The following is a 24803-nucleotide window of genomic DNA, read 5'->3' on the forward strand; positions in this document are numbered from 1 at the left end:
CCAATTTTTTTGTTTCTCCTCAGGGTTCTACTCCCTGGCAAGATTATGCTGTTTCTCAGTTGTGTTTTACTTATTTTCTATATATATTTGTCAAATATAATTTTTTATGCCACTGAAACAGTACTGTGTGTGTTGTCTTTCCTTAATGGCCAGATGTTTATGATCAGAGCATATGTGTGTGATGTAAGAATGATTGGTCCACAAACATCAATTGGCTTTTGTCAAAATTGTTTACTACCAGCAAAAGCCTTTTTTTGTTACACTTGTAACCATATTTTAGTCATGTGGGTTTTTTTTTTGGCTTTTTTTTTTGTTTTGTTAAACAAGTAAGCACAACAAAGTGCAAATACTGCACAAAAAAGACAAAAACATGGTTTGCCCCAAACAAAAAAAAGAATATAAACAAACAAACCAAAAGCATTACAGATCCCTGAAAGTTGGCGGGGGAAATGGCGGCAGCTCAGGGTTCTGTTCAGGGGGCCTTTGTTGGGCCAATTGTCCTTCACCCTGTGAGGATGCTGTGGTTTGTGGAGCAGAATACAGGCCTTGTCCATATTGGCCAGTTGGGTGTTGTCCATAAGGTAATTGTCTCTGGCCCTCATACTGACAGACATATTGTCTGGCCTCATACCCAACCCCAAAATGGCCATGTTGTCCAAACCCAGCTTGGGACCAGCCTACATCACTGGGTATGGAAAAGTGGCCATATTGGGAATGTGGGTTGTAGGCTGCCATTTGGAACAGTGCTGGCCTTTGTAGATTTTGGGGTGGGAGGGGTTGAGGTGTAGGCATACGTGGAGTAGGTGCTTCAAATCCTGATTGATCCTGCACCTGTTGAGTGAATTGAAGGCGCAAGAGTTTTGTTTGGGAAAGCTGCCTTCGCTCCAGAAATTCAAACACCTCATAGGGGTTATTTGGAGGGGTGCTTAAATCAATCAGGATTTGAATACACCCTCTCACACATAACCTCACCTCACAGGGAAGGGGTCAAAGGTAACGGGCAAGGCTGCTAGCAAAGGCCTCCTCTCCATCATCCGTGGCTGCCCTGGCCAAATAATTGAGGACCCCAGCATCCACATCACTCCTTGTGGCTTGCAGCTCTCTCCTTCTGCGGCCTCTACGTAAAGCCCCAGCTGCCTGTGGGGAGGACACCAGTGGGCCTGTAGGGCTGCTGCTCTGAGCATGTTCCTCATGGCTTCCCCGATCATGTGCTGCTGAGGGTGGTGGTGCTGCATCTTCCTCACTTGCTGCTGCCTGCAGTGATGAGGATGCTGATGGCTCTTCAAAGATGGATGATGAAGATTCCAAAGATGGGCCTGCCACCTCTTCATCCAGACTTACAGGATCTATCACAGCCTCCGATTCAGACCCGGTCTCCCTCTCTGTGAGGTTGGACTGTGTTCTGTTATTAAACAATAAATCAAAGAAAAATTAATTAAAAGGTTATTTCTTTGTGCGCATTATTTTATTACACATCTGTGAGCTCTTCTCACAATAATTACCTACACACAACCTCAGATGAGCACAAGATCTCCTTCTATACTCCCCTCTTATCTCCTATTCCCACAGTGGTAGGCAAAATGTATATTGTGTATCACCACTACCACAACACATCATACTGTCGCCTACCATTAGAAGCTACACAAACAGCATGAAGACCCACCTCTTCAAACAATCAGATAACCTGCAGTAACCACCCATCGGCCAAACCACTGCATGAACATCTCTAACCTCGCCTACTATATTCTAACCCATCCCTTGCTGTAGCTTGTGAGGCTTTGCGGACAGGGTCCTCTCTCCTCCAGGACCCTTTTTACATTTTTTGGTGTAAACATTATTTTTGGGACTAGGTTTACCCATCCTTACATGTAATTCGCCATGTACTAACCAAAACAAATAATCTTAATAAGAATATTTTTTCTTATAAATGTGTTGTGTGGTTATTACTTACTGTCTTAGATCCATACTGCCATCCAAAAAGTAAAGACGGTCGTAATAAATATATTTCTTTTTTTTCGGTGAGGCTGCTGACCCACTTCTTCCACGCTGCTGCCTTTCCAGCCGGTACTGGTCCCTGATGCTGCGCCATCGTGTCATTACATCATCCACTGCAATTACATGGTAACAAATATTGTTTAAGCTCATTATGCACCTTACTTAAAGGGACTCTGTCACCTGAATTTGGCGGGACTGGTTTTGGGTCTTATGGGCGGAGTTTTCGGGTGTTTGATTCACCCTTTCCTTACCCGCTGGCTGCATGCTGGCTGCAATATTGGATTGAAGTTCATTCTCTGTCCTCCATAGTACACGCCTGCGCAAAGCAATCTTGTCTTGTGCAGGCGTGTACTATGGAGGACAGAGAATGAACTTCAATCCAATATTGCAGCCAGCATGCAGCCAGCGGGTAAGGAAAAGGTGAATCAAACACCCGAAAACTCCGCCCATATGACCCAAAACCAGTCCCGCCAAATTCAGGTGACAGGTTCCCTTTAATCCAGTTGTCAGTGATATATTATTATTATTATTATTGTTTATTTATCTTGCACCATTATTTCCAAGGTGCTGTAGATGAGAAAGGGGTTACATACAGAGTTCTAGTTATCGTTCACAGTAAACAACTTTACAGTGGCAGACTGGTACAGAGGGGAGAGGACCCTGTCCTTGCGGACATACATTATCTAATATTTGACCGAGGATAAGAAAATGCCTTCTTAACTAATTATCATAAAGTTACAATTTATGGTAAAAAAAAAAGAACAGGGTCAACACCCCTCTGGACGAGCTTTGAGGCAAAAAAAAAGAGTTACCAACGCAACATCAATATTAGCTATGTACCTAAACACTTTATCATGTTAATCAGCTTTTTTTTTTTGCAAAAATGCCAAAAAATAACATAGTAAGAGAAAAAAGATTCTTCCAGTAATCATGTAGGGAAAGCATCTTTCAAAGTAAATTATTGTGAATACATGAGTGTACTTACAAAGTCTTGTCTGCTCCGCACGTGGCCGTTGGGCATAATCTGGGAATAGGATCCCACAGATGGTCCTCCAAGCTGCCTCTTTCCTGGCCTGGTTTGAATAGTTTGGATCCTGCTGGTCCCATATTTCTGGCCTTTCTTGGACCAGTATGAGGAGCATATCCACATTTATGATGCTGGCCATGCTGCTTGGAACTCCGTGGAGGCGAGCGCCAGACTTCCGGGATGTCTGTGTGGCTTTTTGAGCTAATTAGCATGTCTGAGCTTCCTGATTGAGGGCTTGGCACAATTCCTTGCACCTGACGAAGTCTGGAGATGTCTGGCGTATTTCTCACAAGTCACACTGTTGGTCCGTGTGTAATCCGTATTTTTCTGGCCCCCATAGACTTTCATTGGCGTATTTTTTGCGCACTACGGTGACAAACGCAGCATGCTGCGATTTTCTACAGCCGTAGAAGACCGTATAATACGGATCCGTAAAATACAGCTGATAAAAGCTGGGCCATAGAGAAGCATTGTACCGTATGCAATCCGTATTTTCTGCACCTCTCTTATGTCCGTAAAACACGCTAGTGTGAGGCCGGCCTTAGTCCACAGCGTCCCTCATTACAAAAATACACCTGATCTGCTTCATCCAATAAGCATTCAAACTTACACAGCTTGGAGTTGGAAAATCTGCATCAAAATATGTTCAAAATACTAACTTGTCTATTGATTGTGCACACAGTGTAATAGAACAACAACCTCAGCGCTGTGGAAGACAAAGCCTGTAATTGTTGCGGAAGAGTTAATAATAATAATAATAATTTTTATTTATATAGCGCCAACATATTCCGCAGCGCTTTACAAATTATAGAGGGGACTTGTACATACAATAGACATTACAGCATAACAGAAATACAGTTCAAAACAGATACCAAGAGGAGTGAGGGCCCTGCTCGTAAGCTTACAAACTATGAGGAAAAGGGGAGACACGAGAGGTGGATGGTAACAATTGCTATAGTTATTCGGACCAGCCATAGTGTAAGGCTTGGGTGTTCATGTAAAGCTGCATGAACCAGTTAATTAATTTTTTTTTTTTTTTTAATATAGGCCACACAGGGATCGTTAGGTTAATGCATTGAGGCGGTAGGCCAGTCTGAACAAATGAGTTTTTAGGGCACGCTTAAAACTGTGGGGATTGGGGATTAATCGTATTATCCTAGGTAGTGCATTCCAAAGAATCGGCGCAGCACGTGTAAAGTCTTGGAGACGGGAGTGGGAGGTTCTGATTATTGAGGATGCTAACCTGAGGTCATCAGCGGAGCGGAGGGCACGGGTAGGGTGGTAGACTGAGACCAGAGAGGAGATGTAGGGTGGTGCTGAGCCATGGAGTGCTTTGTGGATGAGGGTAGTAGTTTTGTACTGGATTCTTGAGTGGATGGGTAACCAGTGTAATGACTGGCACAAGGTAGAGGCATCGGTGTAACGGTTGGTGAGGAATATGATCCTGGCAGCAGCATTCAGGACAGATTGGAGCGGGGAGAGTTTGGTAAGAGGGAGGCCGATTAGTAGAGAGTTACAATAGTCCAGACGAGAATGAATAAGTGAGACAGTAAGAGTTTTTGCAGAGTCGAAAGTAAGAAAAGGGCGAATTCTAGAAATGTTTTTGAGATGCAGGTAAGAAGAGCGAGCCAGTGATCGGATGTGGGGGGTGAATGAAAGGTCAGAATCAAGGATGACCCCAAGGCAGCGGGCATGTTGCTTTGGAGTAATGGTGGAACCGCAAACGGAGATGGCAATGTCAGGCAAAGGTAGGTTAGTAGAGGGAGAAAACACGAGGAGTTCAGTTTTTGACAGGTTTAGTTTCAGATAGAGGGAGGACATGATGCTAGAGACAGCGGTAAGACAATCACTGGTGTTTTCTAATAAGGCAGGCGTGAGATCAGGAGAAGAAGTGTATAGTTGGGTGTCGTCAGCATAGAGATGGTACTGGAAGCCAAATCTACTGATTGTTTGTCCAATAGGGGCAGTATACAAAGAGAAGAGGAGGGGGCCTAGGACTGATCCTTGAGGAACCCCAACAGTAAGGGGAAGGTGAGAGGAGGAGGAACCAGCGAAACATACAGTGAAGGATCGGTCAGAGAGATAGGAGGAGAACCAGGAGAGAACGGTGTCCTTGAGGCCGATGGAGCGGAGCATAGTGAGGAGGAGCTGATGATCCACAGTATCAAATGCTGCAGAGAGATCCAAGAGAATTAGCATGGAGTAGTGACCATTAGATTTAGCTGTTAGTAGGTCATTAGAGACTTTAGTGAGGGCAGTTTCAGTAGAGTGTAAAGAGCGGAAACCAGATTGAAGAGGGTCGAGAAGAGAGTTATCTGAGAGATAGCGGGTAAGACGGGAGTGGACCAGGCGTTCGAGGAGTTTAGAGATGAAGGGAAGATTAGAGACAGGTCTATAATTAGCGGCACAGTTTTGGTCGAGGGATGGTTTTTTAAGTAATGGATGTATGATGGCATGCTTAAATGAGGAGGGAAAAATACCGGAAGTGAGGGAAAGGTTGAATATTTTTGTTAGGTGAGAGGTGACAGCCGGGGAAAGGGACTGGAGGAAATGTGACGGAATGGGGTCACTGGTGCAAGTGGTCGGGCGAGAAGATGCAAGGAGCCTGCTTACTTCTTCTTCTGTAACTGGTTCAAAGTCAGAGAGTGAACTAGATGCAGTGGGGGAGGGAGGACAGTGCATGGTATGAAGAGATTGGGAGATGATTTCCTGTCGAATATGGTCAATTTTTTCTTTGAAGTAATTGGCCAGATTGTCAGCACGGAGATCCGTGGTTGGGGCCTGCGCTCTTGGGTTGAGTAGGGACTGGAACGTGTCAAAGAGACGTTTAGGGTTATTGGACAGGGAGGTGATGAGGGTGTTGAAGTAGGTTTGTTTGGAGAGGTGAAGGGCAGAATTGTATGTCTTTAGCATGAACTTATAATGGATGAAATCTTCGGGTAGATTAGATTTTCTCCACAGACGTTCTGCGCACCTGGAGCACCGCTGCAGGAAACGTGTTTGCAGCGTGTGCCACGGTTGTTGCCGTCTGTGCCGAGTTGTTTTATGTATAGGAGGAGCAGCTTCATCCAGGGCACTTTGCAGGGTTTCATTGTAATGCTTCAGAGCAGAATCAGGACATGAGATGGAGGAGATTGGGGCCAATGAGGACTGCAAGTTCTTCATAAGTTCCTGGGTGTTAATGGCCTGTATGTTTCTATAAGTGTGGAAAGTGGGGGTGACCTGAGCGGGATGGCAGTTCTTGATAGAGAATGAAAGAAGGTGGTGGTCAGAGAGTGGGAGAGGGGAGTTTGTGAAATCATCCACTGAGCAAAGCCGGGAGAAGACCAAGTCAAGGGAGTTTCCATCTTCATGTGTTGGCGAGTTAGTATGCTGCGAGAGGCCGAAAGAGGAGGTTAGAGCCAAAAGGTGAGAAGCAGATGGGGAGAGGGGAGAGGCAATAGGGATGTTGAAATCACCCATGATAAGGGTGGGGGTGTCACAGGAAAGAAAGTGTGGAAGCCAGGTGGCAAAGTGATCCAGGAACTGATGAGAGGGGCCGGGAGGACGATACACCACCACCACTCGCATGGAGAAGGGGACGTAGAGTCTGACCACATGGACCTCAAAGGAAGGGAAGACAAGTGAGGGTACTTGGGGGATAGTTAATAATTTATTCTAAACTGGATTATTATATCGTCCACCACTTCAACCTAAATAGGGGTCTTTTTAATGGAAATGTTTTCTGCAAATATAAATGAATATACATAAAATGAATATGTAAATTATAATGTGTTTAAAATAAAGTTATTATGAACTAAAATTGTTACTTTATTTTAATTAATGAAATTTACCTGCATACTTTATGTATATTTAAGTTTATTTTGAATAACAGATGTTCCTGTAATAGACTGTTTAGGTCAAAATGTTGGACGATATTTGTTTTTATGTGTGACCCAAACAAATTATTCACTCTTTTGCAAGGACTACGATCTCAGTCTTCTATGATGCTGATGTTATTCTTCTATCTTTAGGCTATGTGATCAATATGAGATTGGAAGTGGTCCGACACATGGCACCCCCACGTTTCAGCTGAAAACAATTCTGGTGGCAGCTGAATGTAAACATGTTGAACTGAGATGCTCAGCGCAGCTCCATTCAATGTGAAGTAGCCACTGCCGGGTACTGCAGAACAGCTCCTACTCAAAAGAATAGGAGCTTTCCGGTAGTAGCAGGCAGTTTTGCATTCAGGAGGCGCTACACATTGATTGGAACTGCAATGAGTATCTATGTTCATCATGTTACATCTGATGGCTGCCAAAACTATTTTCAGCTTATTGGTGGAGGTACTGGGCCTCTCATGCTGATGACCTATCCAATTATTTATGATACTAACTCTACCAGTTATTACGGACTCGTCTATATATTTGTCATTTAGTCATCATTTTCAAGTTAAAAAAAATGTTACCAGAAAAAAAAGTGTAATACGACTATTGGAATTAGTAGATTGCATTTTTATACCAACAGTTGTTTAACACATACATAGGAAAATATTATAACTAAGGAGATAATGTATGAGACAACCATTGTAAAAAAGGGTAGTCTGATACTTCCTACCTGAATTCCAGGTGGACCCGGATCACCTTTCATCCCCGGTGGCCCTTGTGGACCCTTAAAACAGACCAGAACAAGTACTCATATTTTACTCTATATCATATCAGCTTTATAGGGCTAGAAACTATGCTTTAACTAAATTTAATTTTGCATATAAATAATATATCAACCAACAGGTCACAGGAAACAGGGTCACAGGGAACAGGACATCTACTATATAATTATCTAAGGGTCACTTCCGTCTTTCTGTCTGTCTGTCTGTCCTTCTGTCATGGATATTCATTGGTCGCGGCCTCTGTCTATCATGAAATCCAAGTCGCTAATTGGTCTCGCCAGCTGCCTGTCATGGCTGCCGCGACTAATCAGCGACGGCCACAGTCCGATTAGTCCCTCCCTACTCCCCTGCAGTCAGTGCCCAGCGCCCGCTCCATACTCCCCGCAGTCAGTGCCCGGCACCCGATCCATACTCCCCGCAGTCAGTGCCCAGCGCCCGCTCCATACTCCCCTCAGTCAGTGCCCGCTCCATACTCCCCACAGTCAGTGTCCCCGGCACCCGCTCCATACTCCCCGCAGTCAGTGCCCAGCACCCGCTCCATACTCCCCGCAGTCAGTGCCCGGCGCCTGCTCCATACTCCCCGCAGTCAGTGCCCGGCGCCCGCTCCATACTCCCCGCAGTCAGTGCCCAGCACCCGCTCCATACTCCCCGCAGTCAGTGCCCGCTCCATACTCCCCACAGTCAGTGTCCCCGGCGCCCGCTCCATACTCCCCGCAGTCAGTGCCCAGCACCCACTCCATAGTCCCCGCAGTCAGTGCCCGGCGCCCGCTCCATACTCCCCGCAGTCAGTGCCCAACACCCGCTCCATACTCCCCGCAGTCAGTGCCCACTCCATACTCCCCACAGTCAGTGTCCCCGGCGCCCGCTCCATACTCCCCGCAGTCAGTGCCCAACGCCCGCTCCATACTCCCCGCAGTCAGTGCCCAGCGCCCGCTCCATACTCCCCACAGTCAGTGCCCACTCCATACTCCCCACAGTCAGTGTCCCCGGCGCCCGCTCCATACTCCCCGCAGTCAGTGCCCAACGCCCGCTCCATACTCCCCGCAGTCAGTGCCCAGCGCCCGCTCCATACTCCCCGCAGTCAGTGCCCGGCGCCCGCTCCATATTCCCTGCAGTCAGTGCCCGCTCCATACTCCCCACAGTCAGTGCCCGGCGCCCGCTCCATACTCCCCGCAGTCAGCGCCCGCTCCATACTCCCCTCCAGTCACCGCTCACACAGGGTTAATGCCAGCGGACCGCGTTATGCCGCGGGTAACTCACTCCGTTACCACCGCTATTAACCCTGTGTGACCAAGTTTTTACTATTGATGCTGCCTATGCAGCATCAATAGTAAAAAGATCTAATGTTGTTAAAAATAATAATAAAAAAAAAACCCTGCTATTCTCACCTTCCGTAGTCCGACGATGCGCTCCCGCCAGCTTCCAGTCCCGGAGATGCATTGCGAAATTACCCAGAAGACTTAGCGGTCTCACGAAACCACTAAGTGATCTGGGTAATTTCGCAATGCATCCTGGGAACGCAAGATGGCAGCAACCGCGTGCATCGCCAGAGGTTCGCTGGATCTACGCTGGATCCCACCGTGTGAGTATATAACTATTTTTTGCTAAATACTACGTGGGCTGTGTTAGATACTGCGTGGCTGCTATATACTACCTGACCAGTGTTAGATACTATGTGGGCTGTGTTCTATACTGTGTGGGCTGTGCTATATATTACGTGGCCAGTGTTATATACTGCGTGGGCTGCGTTATATACTACATGGCTGCTATATACCACGTGGGCAGTGTTATATACTACGTGGCTGTGTTCTATACTGCGTGCTATATACTATGTGGCCACTGTTAGATACTATGTGGGCTGTGCTATATATTACGTGGGCTGTGTTATATATTACGTGGCCAGTGCTAAATTCTACGTGGGCTGTGTTATATACTGCGTGGCTGTTATACACTGTGTGGGCTGTGTTATGTACTACGTGGGCTGTGTTATTTACTGCATGGAATATATTAACGCATCGAATATTCTACAATATGTATGTATGTATATAGTAGCCACATGGTATATACCACAGGCCATGTAGTACTCCTATATACTACGTGGCCTGTGCTATATACTATGTGGCTGCTTTATACATACATACATATTCTAGAATACCCGATGGGTTAGAATCGGGCCACCATCTAGTCAGTATTATGAAAGGCACATGTTGGATATGATTTTGGGATCCTGTTACAGGTTTTTACAGCAGTTTCAAGTTACATTTCTAGTACATATAAAGCATTGAGGGCCTGTTTGGGATTTTTTAAAAACAGGACAAGAGCTAGAAATATGATAGCAACATGATTTATCAGTTGCTCAGCTTTCCAATTTCCCGCTAACACTCCAGTGGTCCCTGCTATTCCTTCCTGCAGTAATGACTTCACATCTATCATTCACATGACTGCTACAGCAAAAGATGAGTTTCCCTCTAGTTTTTGGATTAAAATTATTTGTAAACTTTATTCCATAAGTAATAAAAATGACATGCGTGGCACATCCTAAAAAATGTATGATTTACCTACGCGTTTCAGACTAAATCTAAGTCTTTATCCATAGAGGCTCCCGGAGGCCCCTGCAAGGAAAATTTCCTCCTCGTAGCCAAACTTTCAGTTAGGTGGCCAAGCAACAATGTTAATGCTATTTACCTACATACTAATCCTATATCTGCAGATAAATAATCTTTTTTCTTGGTACGATTTGATCCCAGGGCTCCCAAGTGCTGTAAACATACCCTTTCTCCTGGAGTTCCAGGTATGCCAGGTGGTCCTGGAGGCCCACGTAAACCCTGAAAATATAAGTATATTCTTTGTTTTAGGAAATTATTACAATATTTTGTAATCTAAAGTAATTTACTACCATGGTACAATATTCTCATTTATAGCAATCCGTTACGCATCATTCACTGTTTTATTCCTCACTGAATAAACTTGTATCAATACTGTAGTTATGTTAATTGTATTTCTTTTGATATAAACCTGTAAGGCCTCTTTCACACGTCAGTGTCTCCGGTACGTGTACTGACAGTTTTCTCATGTACCGGAGACACTGACACATGTAGACCCATTCAAATGAATATGCGCATATTCATCACTGTAATCAGTGGTACCATGTGACCGCTCACACAGGACCTGCTGCCGTCGCTGAGAGCATACATCCCAGGAGCTGGGTGAGTATTTCTCGGCAAGCGGGCGGGCGCACAGGGGATGGGAGGCTGGAGGTGACCCACAAACTTTATTTTTAACACAAAAAAACCTTGATTTTTCATTCCTTCTCTCCAGCGAACGCTGCTGGGGAGAATGAATGAATGCTGGCTTCAGCACCAAAAGCAGGGGACAGCGCTTAACTGTAGCACTGTCTCCTGCACAGTCCGTGTGGTCCTCAGTCGGCACAGTCCGGTACCGAAATTATCTGGACGTGTGAAAGAGGCCTAAGTGGTATTTAGGTTTTTAGGTAGAAATAACATGCTATAGAAATACTATACAAACTTGGAAGTTACTCACAGGTTTTCCTTCTGGTCCTGGAACACCGCTCTCTCCTATAGGTCCTTTGTAACCCTGTAAGATCACATGATGGAGACAATGCTATTTCTTACTTTCTACAATTTGTTCTGATCACAGTGAATACATTAATATATTGTCTCTTTGAATAAAAAATGGGTACATTAATTTTCCAAAAAAGTATATATTCTCCTAGGAAAATGACATTTATTCACGTAAAATACAAATGTGTAAAACCAAGATCATTCACCAGGACATCACAGTAATACAAAAGATATACCTCTTGTCCTGGAACTCCTGGAGAACCAGGCTGACCTTCTGGACACTGGCAAACCGATGTAGGCACCCTCTCAAGTGGACACTGTGAAAAGTAAAATGAATACTTACTCTACAGACTGTATATACTGAAACTTATGTATGGGTTTGTTAAGAAGTACAATGATGCAGCAGAGCAGAAAATGAGGAGATATATCTAAATTAACTATTTATTTGATTAACACAATTAAAGGGGTGCCTTCGACACAATGTCAGGGGACAATGCAAACGGTGAAAAGGAAGCAAGTTATGTTACAAGGAGAATAAAGCAATTCGGATAAATAGGAAATGGTCACAATGCTAATTACGCAATATAGTTCTATTATTGCAATTAAACAACTGCTATCATCTCTATACCTTAACCAAAAGGGAGTCATTATCACTACAGGGCCTATCACCATTGTCACTCTCTGGGCAACGCAAAATGTTACACAGGCCCTAACAGACGGTCAATGAAACTAGCCGCTAGACCACAAGTTTCAGATTGATAAGTCACTAAGCACACTCGTCATGCTGTACACCTTAGCTCCCTCAAACACGGCCCCGGTCCCCACAATGTAACGTACGTCTACACTTGAAGCGACGGCCTAGAAGTCTCTCTCTCAGCCCTGACTGCGTTCACTGGGCTCAGCTCTCCCAGCTCTGGTTTCTCTTGGTTCCTTCGCTCAGGTCTGGTCTCTTGCACCTTCACTCAGTTCTGGTCTCTCAGTTCCTTTACTTTGGTCTGGTCTTCAATCGGGTCTGGTCTCTCAGTTCTTTTACTCGGGTCTGGTCTCTCAGTTCCTTTATTCGGGTCTGGTCTCTCGGTTCTTTTACTTGAATCCGGTCTCTCGCATAAGCCAACTCTGCTGCTCACACGACTGTTCTGGTACAGGTCCGACCCCTCTCCTTCTCGGCCTTCCCGGGCCTTTAATAATTATTAACTGCGCCACAGCTGTCACTTGACCTGGCATCCGCTAAAATATCTTCCCTCAGGTAACGTGTAACTCGTTCTTCAGTTCGTACTAACGTAGTTCTATCTGCCTTCACCTTTCTTATCTTTGGACAGCAAATGGCGATGTTCACTTGCAGACACTCAGTTTGAGGCCATGTGCACACGTTCAGGATTTTTCGCTGTTTTTTTTCACGTTTTTTCGCTATAAAAACGTGATAAAAACGCAAATAAAAACGCTTATATATGCCTCCTATTAATTACAGTGTATTCCGCATTTCTAGTGCAAATGTTGCTTTTTTTTCCGCGAAAAAATCGCATTGCGGAAAAAAAAGCAACATGTTCATTAAAAATGTGGAATTGCGGGGATTCCGCACACCTAGGAGTGCATTGATCTGCTTACTTTCCGCATGGGGCTGTGCACACCATGCGGGAAGTAAGCAGATTATGTGCGGTTGGTACCCAGGGTGGAGGAGAGGAGACTCTCCTCCACGGACTGGGCACCATATAATTAGTAAAAAAAAAGAATTAAAATAAAAAATAGTTATATACTTACCCTCTGATGGCCCTGGTGTCTTCCCGCCTCTCTGCGCTGCATGCTGCCGCTTCTGTTCCTATAGATGCTCTGTGTGAAGGACCTACGATGACGTCACAGTCCTGTGATTGGTCGCGCGACCGCTCACGTGACCGCTCACGTGACCGCGACGTCATCGAAGGTCCTGCACACACACAGCATCTATAGGAATGGACGCCGCTGAGGAGATCGGCTGTCTGCAGGGTGAGTATAACCATTTTTTTAATTTTTTTTATTATTTTTAAACATTCTATCTTTTACTATAAATGCGGCATAGGCAGCATCTATAGTAAAAAGTTGGTCACACTTGTCAAACACTATGTTTGACAAGTGTGACCAACCTGTCAGTCAGTTTTCCAAGCGATGCTACAGATCGCTTGGAAAACTTTAGCATTCTGCAAGCTAATTTCGCTTGCAAAATGCTAAGAAAAACGCAAAAAAAACGCAAAATAAAATGCGGATTTCTTGCAGAAAGTTTCCGGTTTTCTTCAGGAAATTTCTGCAAGAAATCCGGACGTGTGCACATACCCTGAGGCTAGTTTCACACTAGTGTTCGACAGGGCTGCGGATAGTAACATAGTAACATAGTTATTAAGGTTGAAGGAAGACTAGTCCATCTAGATCAACCCATAGCCTAACCTAACATGCCCTAACATGTTGATTCAGAGGAAGGCAAAAAAAAAAACATGTGGCAAAGAGTAAGGTCCACATTGGGGAAAAAAAATCCTTCCCGACTCCACATACGGCAATCAGACTAGTTCCCTGGATCAACACCCTATCAAGGAATCTAGTGTATATAACCTGTAACATTATACTTTTCAAGAAAGGCATCCATTACAACATCATACGGCAGAGAGTTCCATAGTCTCACTGCTCTTACAGAAAAAAAAATTTGCGTCTGTTATTATGCTTAAACCTTCTTTCCTCCAGACGTAGAGGATGCCCCCTTGTCCCTGTCTCAGGTCTATGATTAAAAAGATCATCAGAAAGGTCTTTGTACTGTCCCCTCATATATTTATACATTAAAATAAGATCACCCCTTAGCCTTCATTTTTCCAAACTAAATAACCCCTAGTGTAATAACCTATCTTGGTATTGCAGACCCTCCAGTCTTCTAATAACCTTGGTCGCTCTTCTCTGCACCCGCTCTAGTTCAGCTATGTCTTTCTTATACACCGGAGACTAGAACTGTACACAGTATTCTAAGTGTGGTCGAACTAGTGGCTTGTATGGAGGTAAAATTATGTTCTCCTCATGAGCATCTATGCCTCTTTTAATGCATCCCATTATTTTATTTGCCTTTGTAGCAGCTGCCTGACACTGGCCACTAAATGTGAGTTTGTCATCCACCCATACACCCAGGTCTTTTTCATTGACAGTGCTGCCCAGAGTTTTAGAATTAAGCACATAGTTATACATCTTATTACTTCTACCCAAGTGCATGACCTTGCATTTATCCCCATTAAAGCTCATTTGCCATTTATCAGCCCAAGCTTCTAGTTTACATAAATCATCCTGTAATATAAAATTGTCCTCCTCTGTATTGATTACCCTGCAGAGTTTAGTGTCATCTGCAAATATTGAAATTCTACTCTGTATGCCCCCTACAAGATCATCAATAAATATATTAAAAAGAAGAGGGCCCAATACTGACCCCTGTGGTACCCCACTGCTAACCACGACCCAGTCTGAGTGTGCTCCATTGATAACCACCCTTTGTTTCCTATCCCTGAGCCAGCTCTTAACCCACTTACACATATTTTCCCCTATCCCCATTATTCTTATTTTATGTATCAACCTTTTGTGTGGCACCGTATCAAAAGCTTTTGAAAAGTCCATATACACTACGTTCACTGGGTTCCCTTGGTCCAGTCCGGAACTTACCTCTTCATAGAAATTGATCAAATCAGTCTGACAGGAACGGTCCCTAGTAAACCCATGTTGATATTGGGTCATGAGGTTATTCCTCTTCAGATACTCCAGCATAGCATCCCTTAGAATACCCTCCAGGATTTTACCCACAGTAAAGGTTAAGCTTACTGGCCTATAATTTCTGAGTTCAGTTTTTGTCCCCTTTTTGAATATTGGCAGCCTTCTTCCTCCATTAAGCCCCACCCACTGCCGCACCTCTTCCTTCAGCTCCGCCTACGTCTGCATGCGTCCTGTGTATCCTATCTTTAACATTGGGTATGCAGGCCATGCGGATGTATGCAGGTGCCTCCACATGTGTCATTTTGACGATGCGCCGACCGCAACAAAATGCAACATGTTGTGTTCGGCGCAATTCAGCGCAGCATCAAAACGACGCATGTGGAGGCATCCGCATACATCCGCATGGCCTGCATATCCAATGTTAAACATAAGGTACGCAGGACGCATGCAGACATAGGCGGAGCTGAAGGAAGAGGTGAGGCAGTGGGCTGGGCTTAACTGAGGAAGAAGGCTGCCATCCGCAGCCCTGCTGAACGCTAGTGTGATATTAGCCTAAGCTATGTGTGTCTTCTCACTCATCCATCCTCTTACAGGTTTATAAAATATGCCTATATAGAATTTTATGTTAAAGCATTTTACATAGGTTTTAGTGTTTCTGATTTTTCATATTTAAGTATGTTTATGCTGTACTTACCCTGGGATCATCCTGGTAAAATAAAACAAACAAAAAAAACAAGTTAATATTTAAACTTTAAAAATGTAAAATTCATCAGCATGTACGTTAATAACAGTGAATTTACACAATGTGTTAAGTTCTCCTCCCCTATTTATAATGACTACTTGTAAAGGCGTATAAAGAAGTCAATTTTTCACATACAAGTTCTATCTGTGTTTTATATGATAGCATTGTTTGCTATGGTAGCATAGGGGGTAGATCACATGTCCATGGGTGTACCGTCCATAGTTGCAGTCCACAAGGCCACTGTGGGGCTCGTACGTCGGGGGGCTCAGTGCGGCTTGACACCAAGCCCCATCGTTAGGACGCGGATACCATGAATAGAATGGTAGATCAGTGAGCCGAAAGCTCCCTATTCCACCATTCAGCCTACGCCTGTAAGTCTGAGATCTGTGCACTACAGATATGCTGATGCCACTACATCGTGCCTGTAGTGTGGAGTCGCAGAATTTACACTGCTTAGACGGGAGTAGCGTGCCAGGGGAACAGGGTGAGGTGAGTAGTGATTTGTTTTAAATGTCAGTACTTGTGGGACCATTAAATTAAGTGTGGAGCTGTAAGAGCCCTTATGCTGAGTGGGGGTGCTGGTGGTCACCCAAATACTGAGTGGTTGATTTTACTGAGTGGTGGCTGTGGGGGACTGTGCACCCCCATACTGAGTTAAATACTGTGGTGGCTCCCTTACTGTGTGACCCTCATACTCACACTGTGTGCTATAATCGTTCCCATACTACGGTAAGTAGAGGGCTGTGAGAGCCCTCATTATGTGGGGGCTCTCATTCTGTGTGGTGGGTTGTGGAGGCCCTCATACTGGGTGGGGGGCTGTGTGGACCTTAATAATGAATAGGGGGCTTGGGACCTTCATAGTGAGTAGGTTGCTGTGGGGGCCCTCATGCTGAATAAGGGACTGGAGGTGCCCTCATTCTTTGTATGGGCCCTCATTCTGTGTGCTGAGATGTGTGGCCCTCATACTGTGTGGTGACCCTCCCTGAGTAGGGAACTGTGGGGCCCCCATACTGATTAGGGAGCTTTGGGTGCTCTTACTTAGAAGGGGACCTTGTTTTGTGTGGGAGGCTATGGGGACACTCATTCTGTATGAGGAGCCATTATGCTGAGTATGGGGCTGTGATGGTCCTCATGGTGAGTAGAGGACTCTGGGGCCCCTCATACTGAGTAGGGGGCTGTGGGGACCATCTTACTGAGAGGGGGCTGTGAGGGCCATCATACTGAGTGGAGACCATCATCCTAACAGTCCACCATACTTTGTTGGGGCCATAACACCGTGTGTGTGAAGAGGACTTTGGGAATATAATGTGATGGGGGGCCCTTTAAAGGTATCATGCTGTGGGGGTATTATACTGTGTTAGTGAGACTATGGGGACATAATACTTTGCCGGAGGTTTTGTGGAATCTACATACTGTACTTGTGGGGGGAATTCACTGTACGGATACAAAACCCAGTGTGTGTGTGTGTGTGGACATTTTTGGAAGCATCATACTTTACAATGGCTATAAAAGGGATATCGCATGTGAGAACACTAAGGGGCTTCAATTGGGACATATTCACTGTATACGTTCCCTGAACACTTGTCCTGGTTTATAAACGTTGGGCGACACGACTCTGCCATATGTATATACAGTGGGTAAAATACCTGCCAGGAAGAATTCTGGCTCTCATAGACCTGTTAATTTTTCTATAAAAAGCCCTCCTACTGTATACTCATTACATGTATTAATTGCACCTGTTTGAACTCATTACCTGTATAAAAGACATACACTTAATCAATCACACTCTAACTTCTCCACCATGGCCAAGACCAAAGTGCTGTTTAAGGACAACAGGGACAAAATTGTAGACATACATAATGCTGGGATGTGCTATAGGACAACAGGCAAGCAGCTTGTTGAGAAGGCAACAACTGTTGGCACAATAATTATAAAATGGAAGAAACACAAGGTGACTGTCATTTTTCCTTGATCTGGCTCTAAATGCAAAATTTTGCCTCTTGGGGTAAGGATGATTCTGAAAAAAGTCAGGAATAAGCCCAGAACTACATGGGAGGACTTGAAGAGAGCTGGGACCACAGTCTCAAACATTACAGTTCGTAACACACTACGCCTTCATGAATTAAAATCCTGCAGGGTACGCAACTTCCCCCTGCTCACGCCAGCATATGTTCAGGCCCATTTGAAGTTTGCCAGTGACCATCTGGATGATCCAAAGGAGGCATGGGAGAAGGTCATGTGGTCAGATAAAACAAAAGTAAAAATTTTTGGTATAAACTCCACTCACTGTATTTGGAGAAAGAAGCAGGATGAGTACTGTAATGCTGCCACAGTGCAGTATGCACAGCCTCCACCAGGGGGAGCTGGTGGAAGAAGAAAGGTGGTGCTTACAGTATAGCACCCCAGTGTGGCAGCGCAGACCCTGCTAGCTGACGAGAGAGTGGTCAGACAAGCCGAGTCAGTAACGGTCAGGAAATGCAGTACCAGAGGTAACAGCACCAAACGTGGTCAGATGCAACTAGAGAAGTCAAAAGCCAGACAGGAACAGAAATGCCAGAGAGGTGAGACAGACAAACGAATCAGAGGTCAAGCTTGGTCAGATACCAGGAGGTCAGAGCACGGGGAACAAACACTAAGTCAAGTGGGGTAGCACGAGTGGGAAAGCATAGGGACTGTGCAAAGGGGCAGAGGACAAATCAGGGTGTAACAGGGTCAGCCACTCAAGCCTGGGCAGGAACTATAACTGACACTGCCTGCAAACAGCAGCAGGCAGAAATAGCCAAACAGATCCCCGAACGAGGCAGAGGTAAGTTAACCCCTGCATGACCAGACCGGGTGGAACATAGCAAGAAACAAACTCCGGCCTGGATCATACCAAGTACAACCCCAAGAACACTGTCCCAACCATGAATCATGATGGCAGAAACATTATAGTGTGGGGGAGATTTTCAGCAAAGGGGACAGGATGACTGCACTGTATTGAAGGGAGGATGTATGGGGTAATATATTGCAAGATTTTGGCCAAGAACCTCCTTGCCTCTATAAGAGCATTAAAGATGTAAGCCCGCAAGGGCAGGGTCCTCGCCTCTCTGTATCAGTCCGTCATTGTTAGTTTGTTTACTGTATGTGATATTTGTAACTTGTATGTAACCCCTTCTCATGTACAGCACCATGGAATCAATGGTGCTATATAAATAAATAATAATAATAATAATAAAAAAGATGGGTCTTCCAGCATGACAATGACCCAAAAAACACACAACCAGGGCAACTAAGGAGTGGCTCTGGAAGAAGCATTTTCAGATCCTGGAGTGACCTAGTCAGTCTCCGGACCTAATCCAATATAAAATCTTTGGAAGAAGCTGGAACTCAATATCGCCCAACGACAGCATTAAAACCTGAAGGTTTCTGGAGAAAATCTGTATAGAGGAGTGGGCCAAAATCCCTGCTGCACTTTGTGCAAACTTGGTCAAGAACTACAGGAAACCTCTGACTTCTGTAATTGCAAACAAAGGTTTATGTACCAAATATTAAGTTCTGCTTTTCTATTGTATCAAATACTTATTTCATGCAACAAAATTCAAATAAATTATGTAAAAATCATGCAATGTGATTTTTGGATTTTTAATTTTAGATTCTGTCTCTCACAGTTCAAGTGTACATATGATAAATATTACAGGCCTCTCCATTCTTAGTAGGTGGGAAAACCTGCAAAATCGTTAGTGTATAAAATACTTATTTTCCCCACTGTATATATATATATATATACAGAGGATAGACATATCCAATTTTTATCTGAGTCATGGAGCAAACTCGTCAATACAAGTGTTAATGGATCATTAAAAAAAATTGGGCAGCACATGGGAACCATCCGTATGCCGTTTTTACTGGCTATTTCATAATAGAGGTTTGAGAAACTTCCATTGCTTTTTTTTTTTTTTTTGCATTCAAGAAAAATGACGAAACTGATAAAAAAAAAGTGACACACTGGCCAAACTTGATGAAAATCTGATCAAAAACACTAATGTGACTGTTTTTTTTTTTGCATAGGACAAAAATTACTGATGTCTTAAATGTGCCTAAAGATGAACCTACATTGTGATGACATTACATGAAACACCACCTCAGTAAAGCCTGTGATTTGGCATTACATGGCCCCAGCTCCCGGCCTCAGTACGTAGTTATCAATTGTTTGCTCACATTTGAGGAATTCTAACACTCACCACAGAGTAGATTTCGCAGGCTGTCTCTCTTTCGCTGTGCTCTGGATCACAGTACAATCTTAATTTCTGTATCTCCATCTAAACATATAGCAGAATATTAGCCATTATTAATTTCATTCTCGAAATTAAAGGGGGTTGTCAAGGCTTTTCAAAAAAAGTCTACAGTCACTCTATTTGACTGCAGAGCTGTGAATCCTCTTGTTGTGTGTAGCGCGCTGTGAAGGTTCTCCCGTGCCGACGGCAAAATCATATGACTGCATTTACATTATATGCATATTCCTTGCCACATTCCAACTAGACAAGTGCGGCTTGCTCAATTCACTTGTATTGGGCCACACATATTTATTAGCCTTACATTCTACAGTGCCTTGCGAAAGTATTCGGCTTCCTGGAACTTTTAAACGTTTTCCCACATATCATGCTTCAAACATAAAGATATCAAATGTAAATTTTCGGTGAAGAATCAACAACAAGTGGAACACAATTGTGCGGTTGAACGAAATTTATTGGTTATTTTACATTTTTGTGGAAAATCAAAAACTGAAAAGTGGGGCGTGCAATATTATTCGGCCCCTTTACTTTCAGTGCAGCAAACTCAATCCAGAAGTTCATTGTGGATCTCTGAATGATCCAATGTTGTCCTAAATGCCTAATGATGATAAATATAATCCACCTGTGTGTAATCAAGTCTCCGTATAAATGCACCTGCTCTGTGATGGTCTCAGGGTTCTGTTTGAAGCACAGAGCATCATGAAGACCAAGGAACACAATAGGCAGGTCCGTGATACTGTTGTGGAGAAGTTTAAAGCCAGATTTGGATACAAAATTAATTGCAAAACTTTAAACATCCCAAGGAACACTGTGCCAGCGATCATATTGAAATGGAAGGACTATCATACCACTGCAAATCTACCAAGACCCGGACATTCCTTTAAACTTTCATCTCAAACAAGGAGAAGACTGATCAGAGATGCAGCCAAGAGGCCCATGATCACTCTGGATGAACTGCAGAGATCTACAGCTGAGGTGGGACAGTCTGTCCATAGGACAACAATCAGTCGTACACTGCACAAATCTGGCCTTTATGGAAGAGTGACAAGAAGAAAGCCATTTCTCAAAGATATCCAGAAACAGTGTTGTTTAAAGTTTGCAACAAGCCACCTGGGAGACACACCAAACATGTGGAAGAAGGTGCTCTGGTCAGATGAAACCAAAATCGAACTTTTTGGCAGCAATGCCAAACGATATGTTTGGCATAAAGGCAACACAGCTCATCACCCTGAACACACCATCCCCACTGTCAAACATGGTGGTGGCAACATCATGGTTTGGGCCTGCTTTTCTTCAGCGGGAAAAGGGAAGATGGTTAAAATTGATGGGAAGATGGATGGAGCCAAATACAGGATCATTCTTGAAGAAATCCTGTTGGAGTCTGCAAAAGACCTGAGACTGGAATGGAGATTTGTCTTCCAACAAGACATTGATCCCAAACATAAAGCAAAATCTACAATGGAATGTTTAACAAATAAATGTATCCAGGTGTTAGAATGGCCAAGTCAAAGTCCAGACCTCAATCCAATCGAGAATCTGTGGAAAGAACTGAAAACTGCTGTTCACAAACGATCTCCATGAAACCTCAGTTGAGCTGTTTGCCAGGGAAGAATGGGCAAGAATTTAAGTCTCTTGATGTACAAACCTGATAGAGACATACCCCAAGCGACTTGCAGCTGTAATCGCAGAAAAAGGTGGCACAACAAAGTATTAAGTTAAAGGGGCTGAATAATATTGCACACCCCACTTTTCAGTTTTTGATTTTCCACAAAAATTTAAAATACCTAATACATTTTGTTCAACTTCACAATTGTGTTCCACTTGTTGATTCTTCACCAAAAATTTACATTTGGTATGTTTATGTTTGAATCATGATATGTGGGAAAAGGTTGAAAAGTTCCAGGGAGCCGCATACTTTCGCAAGGCACTGTACCTTTATCGTCTTAGTATTATGTGAATTCTGTATTTACCTCTTGCCATATCCTAGTGTTGTCATGCCACCTGTTGGTTTCCTACTTTTTATTCATCTTTTAGAGTTTTTTCAATAAAGCTCTACCTTTTATTATGTTTGGGCTCTTTGTGCACTTCTTTTATATATACCGGTAGGTTGCAAATTGTTTACAGCTGTCTGCCACCAGAACTGAGCACAGTTTATTGGTGGAGTCATCAGTATATGTCAGGACAACCCTTTTAAAGCTGTGAAGAATAGGTTGTCAGTATCATAGATGTGGAACATCTTTTTTCGGTTACACTTACTCACATTTACTGATTGATCTGAATTTTCTTTCTTTACGATCTGAGTTTTTCCATTGATGAAAATTGGTCCAATTTCTTCCATGGCTCTGTTTTCAATGAGAGAATCATCTAGAAATAAAACAGCACTTCTATTTCGCACTAGTATCTTCAACTGGTGCCACCGCTCATCAAATAATTCCTGAAGAAAAATAAAAAATAAAGAAATTATTTTTCAAGGCTTACGTTAATCCATCTGAAAGAATGGATCTGCAGCTCTAAAGCAAACCTGTCTGATGTTACAGATTTAAAATGTAGTGTAGTCTGATGCTGCACTCATATGTGAGGTTACGTTTTGTGCTTTAAAAACTAGATGTGTACATCGTTATCAAAAAACACTGTGTGGACATACTCTTATGTAGGTTTAGAAGAATTATGCTCATATGTAAGACAACAGCGCATGACCGCAGAATCAGACTTATCATTATGTAGCCTGTATCAAGAAGACACCTAAATCTTCATAGTAGCTGTTGACACAAAATGGTAGCACTCTTATGAATTATAATTATTCACAAAGTTGCTGGGACAAAGTAAATTTGTGTTTTTACTGAAAGGGAAACAGGCAGCTGAATTGTTACATGAAAAACAGCTCTATAATTTCAGCCAGGTATATTTTGCTCTGAAACACTATGGAGAAAGTACTTATAAAAAAAGCGGAGCATGGACCTTAAGGGTGACTAGTCCAAGGGGCCAATCCCCAGAGTATTTTTCCCACCTTGGTCCCCCTGGTGTCACTCTTCTACCCAAAGAAAAACGGTGCATGGCGAGACAGGAGAGAGGAAGCTATGCCACTCAGGAAGAATACAATGTAGCACCCCTGATACTTGCCCTTTGTCACCCTGAGCTCCCCAGCATCCCTAGATGGGTTCTTTCACCCCATACGGTGATCACGTTCCTATCCCTGTGCTACCCTAAGTACCACCCTGGTGTCACAATTCAGGTTTTCATTTGTGGCAGCTCTGGTTCCGCTATAATTTAAATGTTTTTTCCTTTCAGGCCAGCAAGGGTTAAAGTCTATTTCTTTGCTGGCAGCTGCTGCGTTGCTGGTCAGCTGATTTGGGCGGTGACCACTCCCTCCATCCTTTAAATGATCACCTGACGCATCAGCTGACTGTCGGTGATAGAGTAATTTATGCTGACCAAGCCTGGAGTAAAGAGCTCTCTGGTTGAAGAGATGCTTCTGCTGTGTTCTTGGAGTTTGTGGTCGTGGTGCCGTATCCTTAGCTGTGTTGTGCTTTTCAACATTGAAAGTGTTAAGTTCTATTTTTGCTTTTTATGTCTGTATTGTTGTTGTCCCTCTCCCTGTGTTGTTTACCATCTGCAGTGGTGAGGCTATCATCCTTGCTGGCCAGTGCACTGGCCAGGGAATAGTGAAGAGATAAACAGGGATTAGACACGACATGGCGGCAAGGGGAAGTACCTGCTTAGGGTGTTAGGGGAGTCTAGGGACAGGCACAGGTTAGAGTTCAGAAGGTGCCCCCTCCCTTGTTCCCTACTGTGAGGGCTTTCCTCTTCCCATTCCATACTGTTGTTTGGTGTGCATTGTGCCGTCTGCTGGAATGACCCCTGTTTGGTCATGACACCTGGCTAGTGAGTAGGACAGCATTAATGCTTGTCCTCCTGTACTACAAAGCACAGAGGATAAACAGACAGGTATAAAAGAAAACTGCAATTACACAAAAATACTCTCAAACAATCGAGTGGGAAATAGGGAAGGAGCTGGTGAGGCTAACCAAATGGGAATAGAGACTGTGAGACACGCACACAAGCCAAATACATGCAGATATCTCCTGAAACATCGCTTTCTCGGCTATCTCCTCCAGCTTCAAACCAGGCAGCTGCAAGCTCTCACTGGCAACAACTGAAGCTTGGAGGGGAGTATTTAAACCAGAGGAAGTGATGAACTCACAGCTGAGACTGTGAAGGACCAAAATTAAGAAATATTAGAACCAGGGCTCTATTTTGTGCTTGTGACTCCATCTTGTTGTTTACGAGATAAATTCTGTTACTTAACTAGGCTATAGTTCATGGCTGTTGTGGGGCCAGATTGTTCCAGTCTGAACAAGATATGAGACCCGGGGGTGTATTGCTGTGTAAGACTCTGACGCATATGCTGTTATGCTTCTTTCTATGCCACGTAGACACGGTCATATATGTAGTTTCCGGTTTTCCTGCATTTTTATAGGTTAAGTGCTGCAAGTGTGTTTTTGTACTATTGGTTGAAGTATAACTTGCTAAATACTATAAAAGAGGTGACATAATAAACGGGGTTAGGGATCTGCCTTGATCCTCCCAAACAGAGACACGTCTCTGTCTGGTCATTCTCAGTTGCTGGCAACCCCCTGTGGATTAATTTAGAAATCACGTGGTTAACTGTGAAGGGTCACTCCAGATCCTTCCCCATTAAGACAGCTCAGTACCATGAGCTTTAGGAGACAAACAGGACTGTTTAACACTTGCAAGAACAGAGCAAGGAAAACCTGAACTGATAATAGGAAGGTGAAGCAGTTCTAACCAGCGCAAATGTACATGTAGC

General features: G+C 43.9%; 1 protein-coding gene across 1 annotated transcript in view; it reads right to left on the reverse strand.

Annotated features, from left to right (window-relative positions):
• LOC138643369 (collagen alpha-1(XXI) chain-like) overlaps positions 1–24803 on the reverse strand; it is a 130792-nt gene that overhangs the window by 66349 nt on the left and 39640 nt on the right. Inside the window, exons 5-11 of the mRNA XM_069732290.1 lie at positions 22236–22409; positions 19925–20002; positions 15654–15665; positions 11488–11568; positions 11211–11264; positions 10442–10495; positions 7619–7672 (exon numbers count right to left, since the gene is read on the reverse strand). Coding sequence (XP_069588391.1) covers positions 7619–7672; positions 10442–10495; positions 11211–11264; positions 11488–11568; positions 15654–15665; positions 19925–20002; positions 22236–22409 — 507 coding nt within the window. The remainder of the gene's footprint in view (positions 1–7618; positions 7673–10441; positions 10496–11210; positions 11265–11487; positions 11569–15653; positions 15666–19924; positions 20003–22235; positions 22410–24803) is intronic.

This window comes from Ranitomeya imitator, chromosome 6 (genome assembly GCF_032444005.1).
Source record: "Ranitomeya imitator isolate aRanImi1 chromosome 6, aRanImi1.pri, whole genome shotgun sequence".
NCBI lineage: Eukaryota > Metazoa > Chordata > Amphibia > Anura > Dendrobatidae > Ranitomeya > Ranitomeya imitator.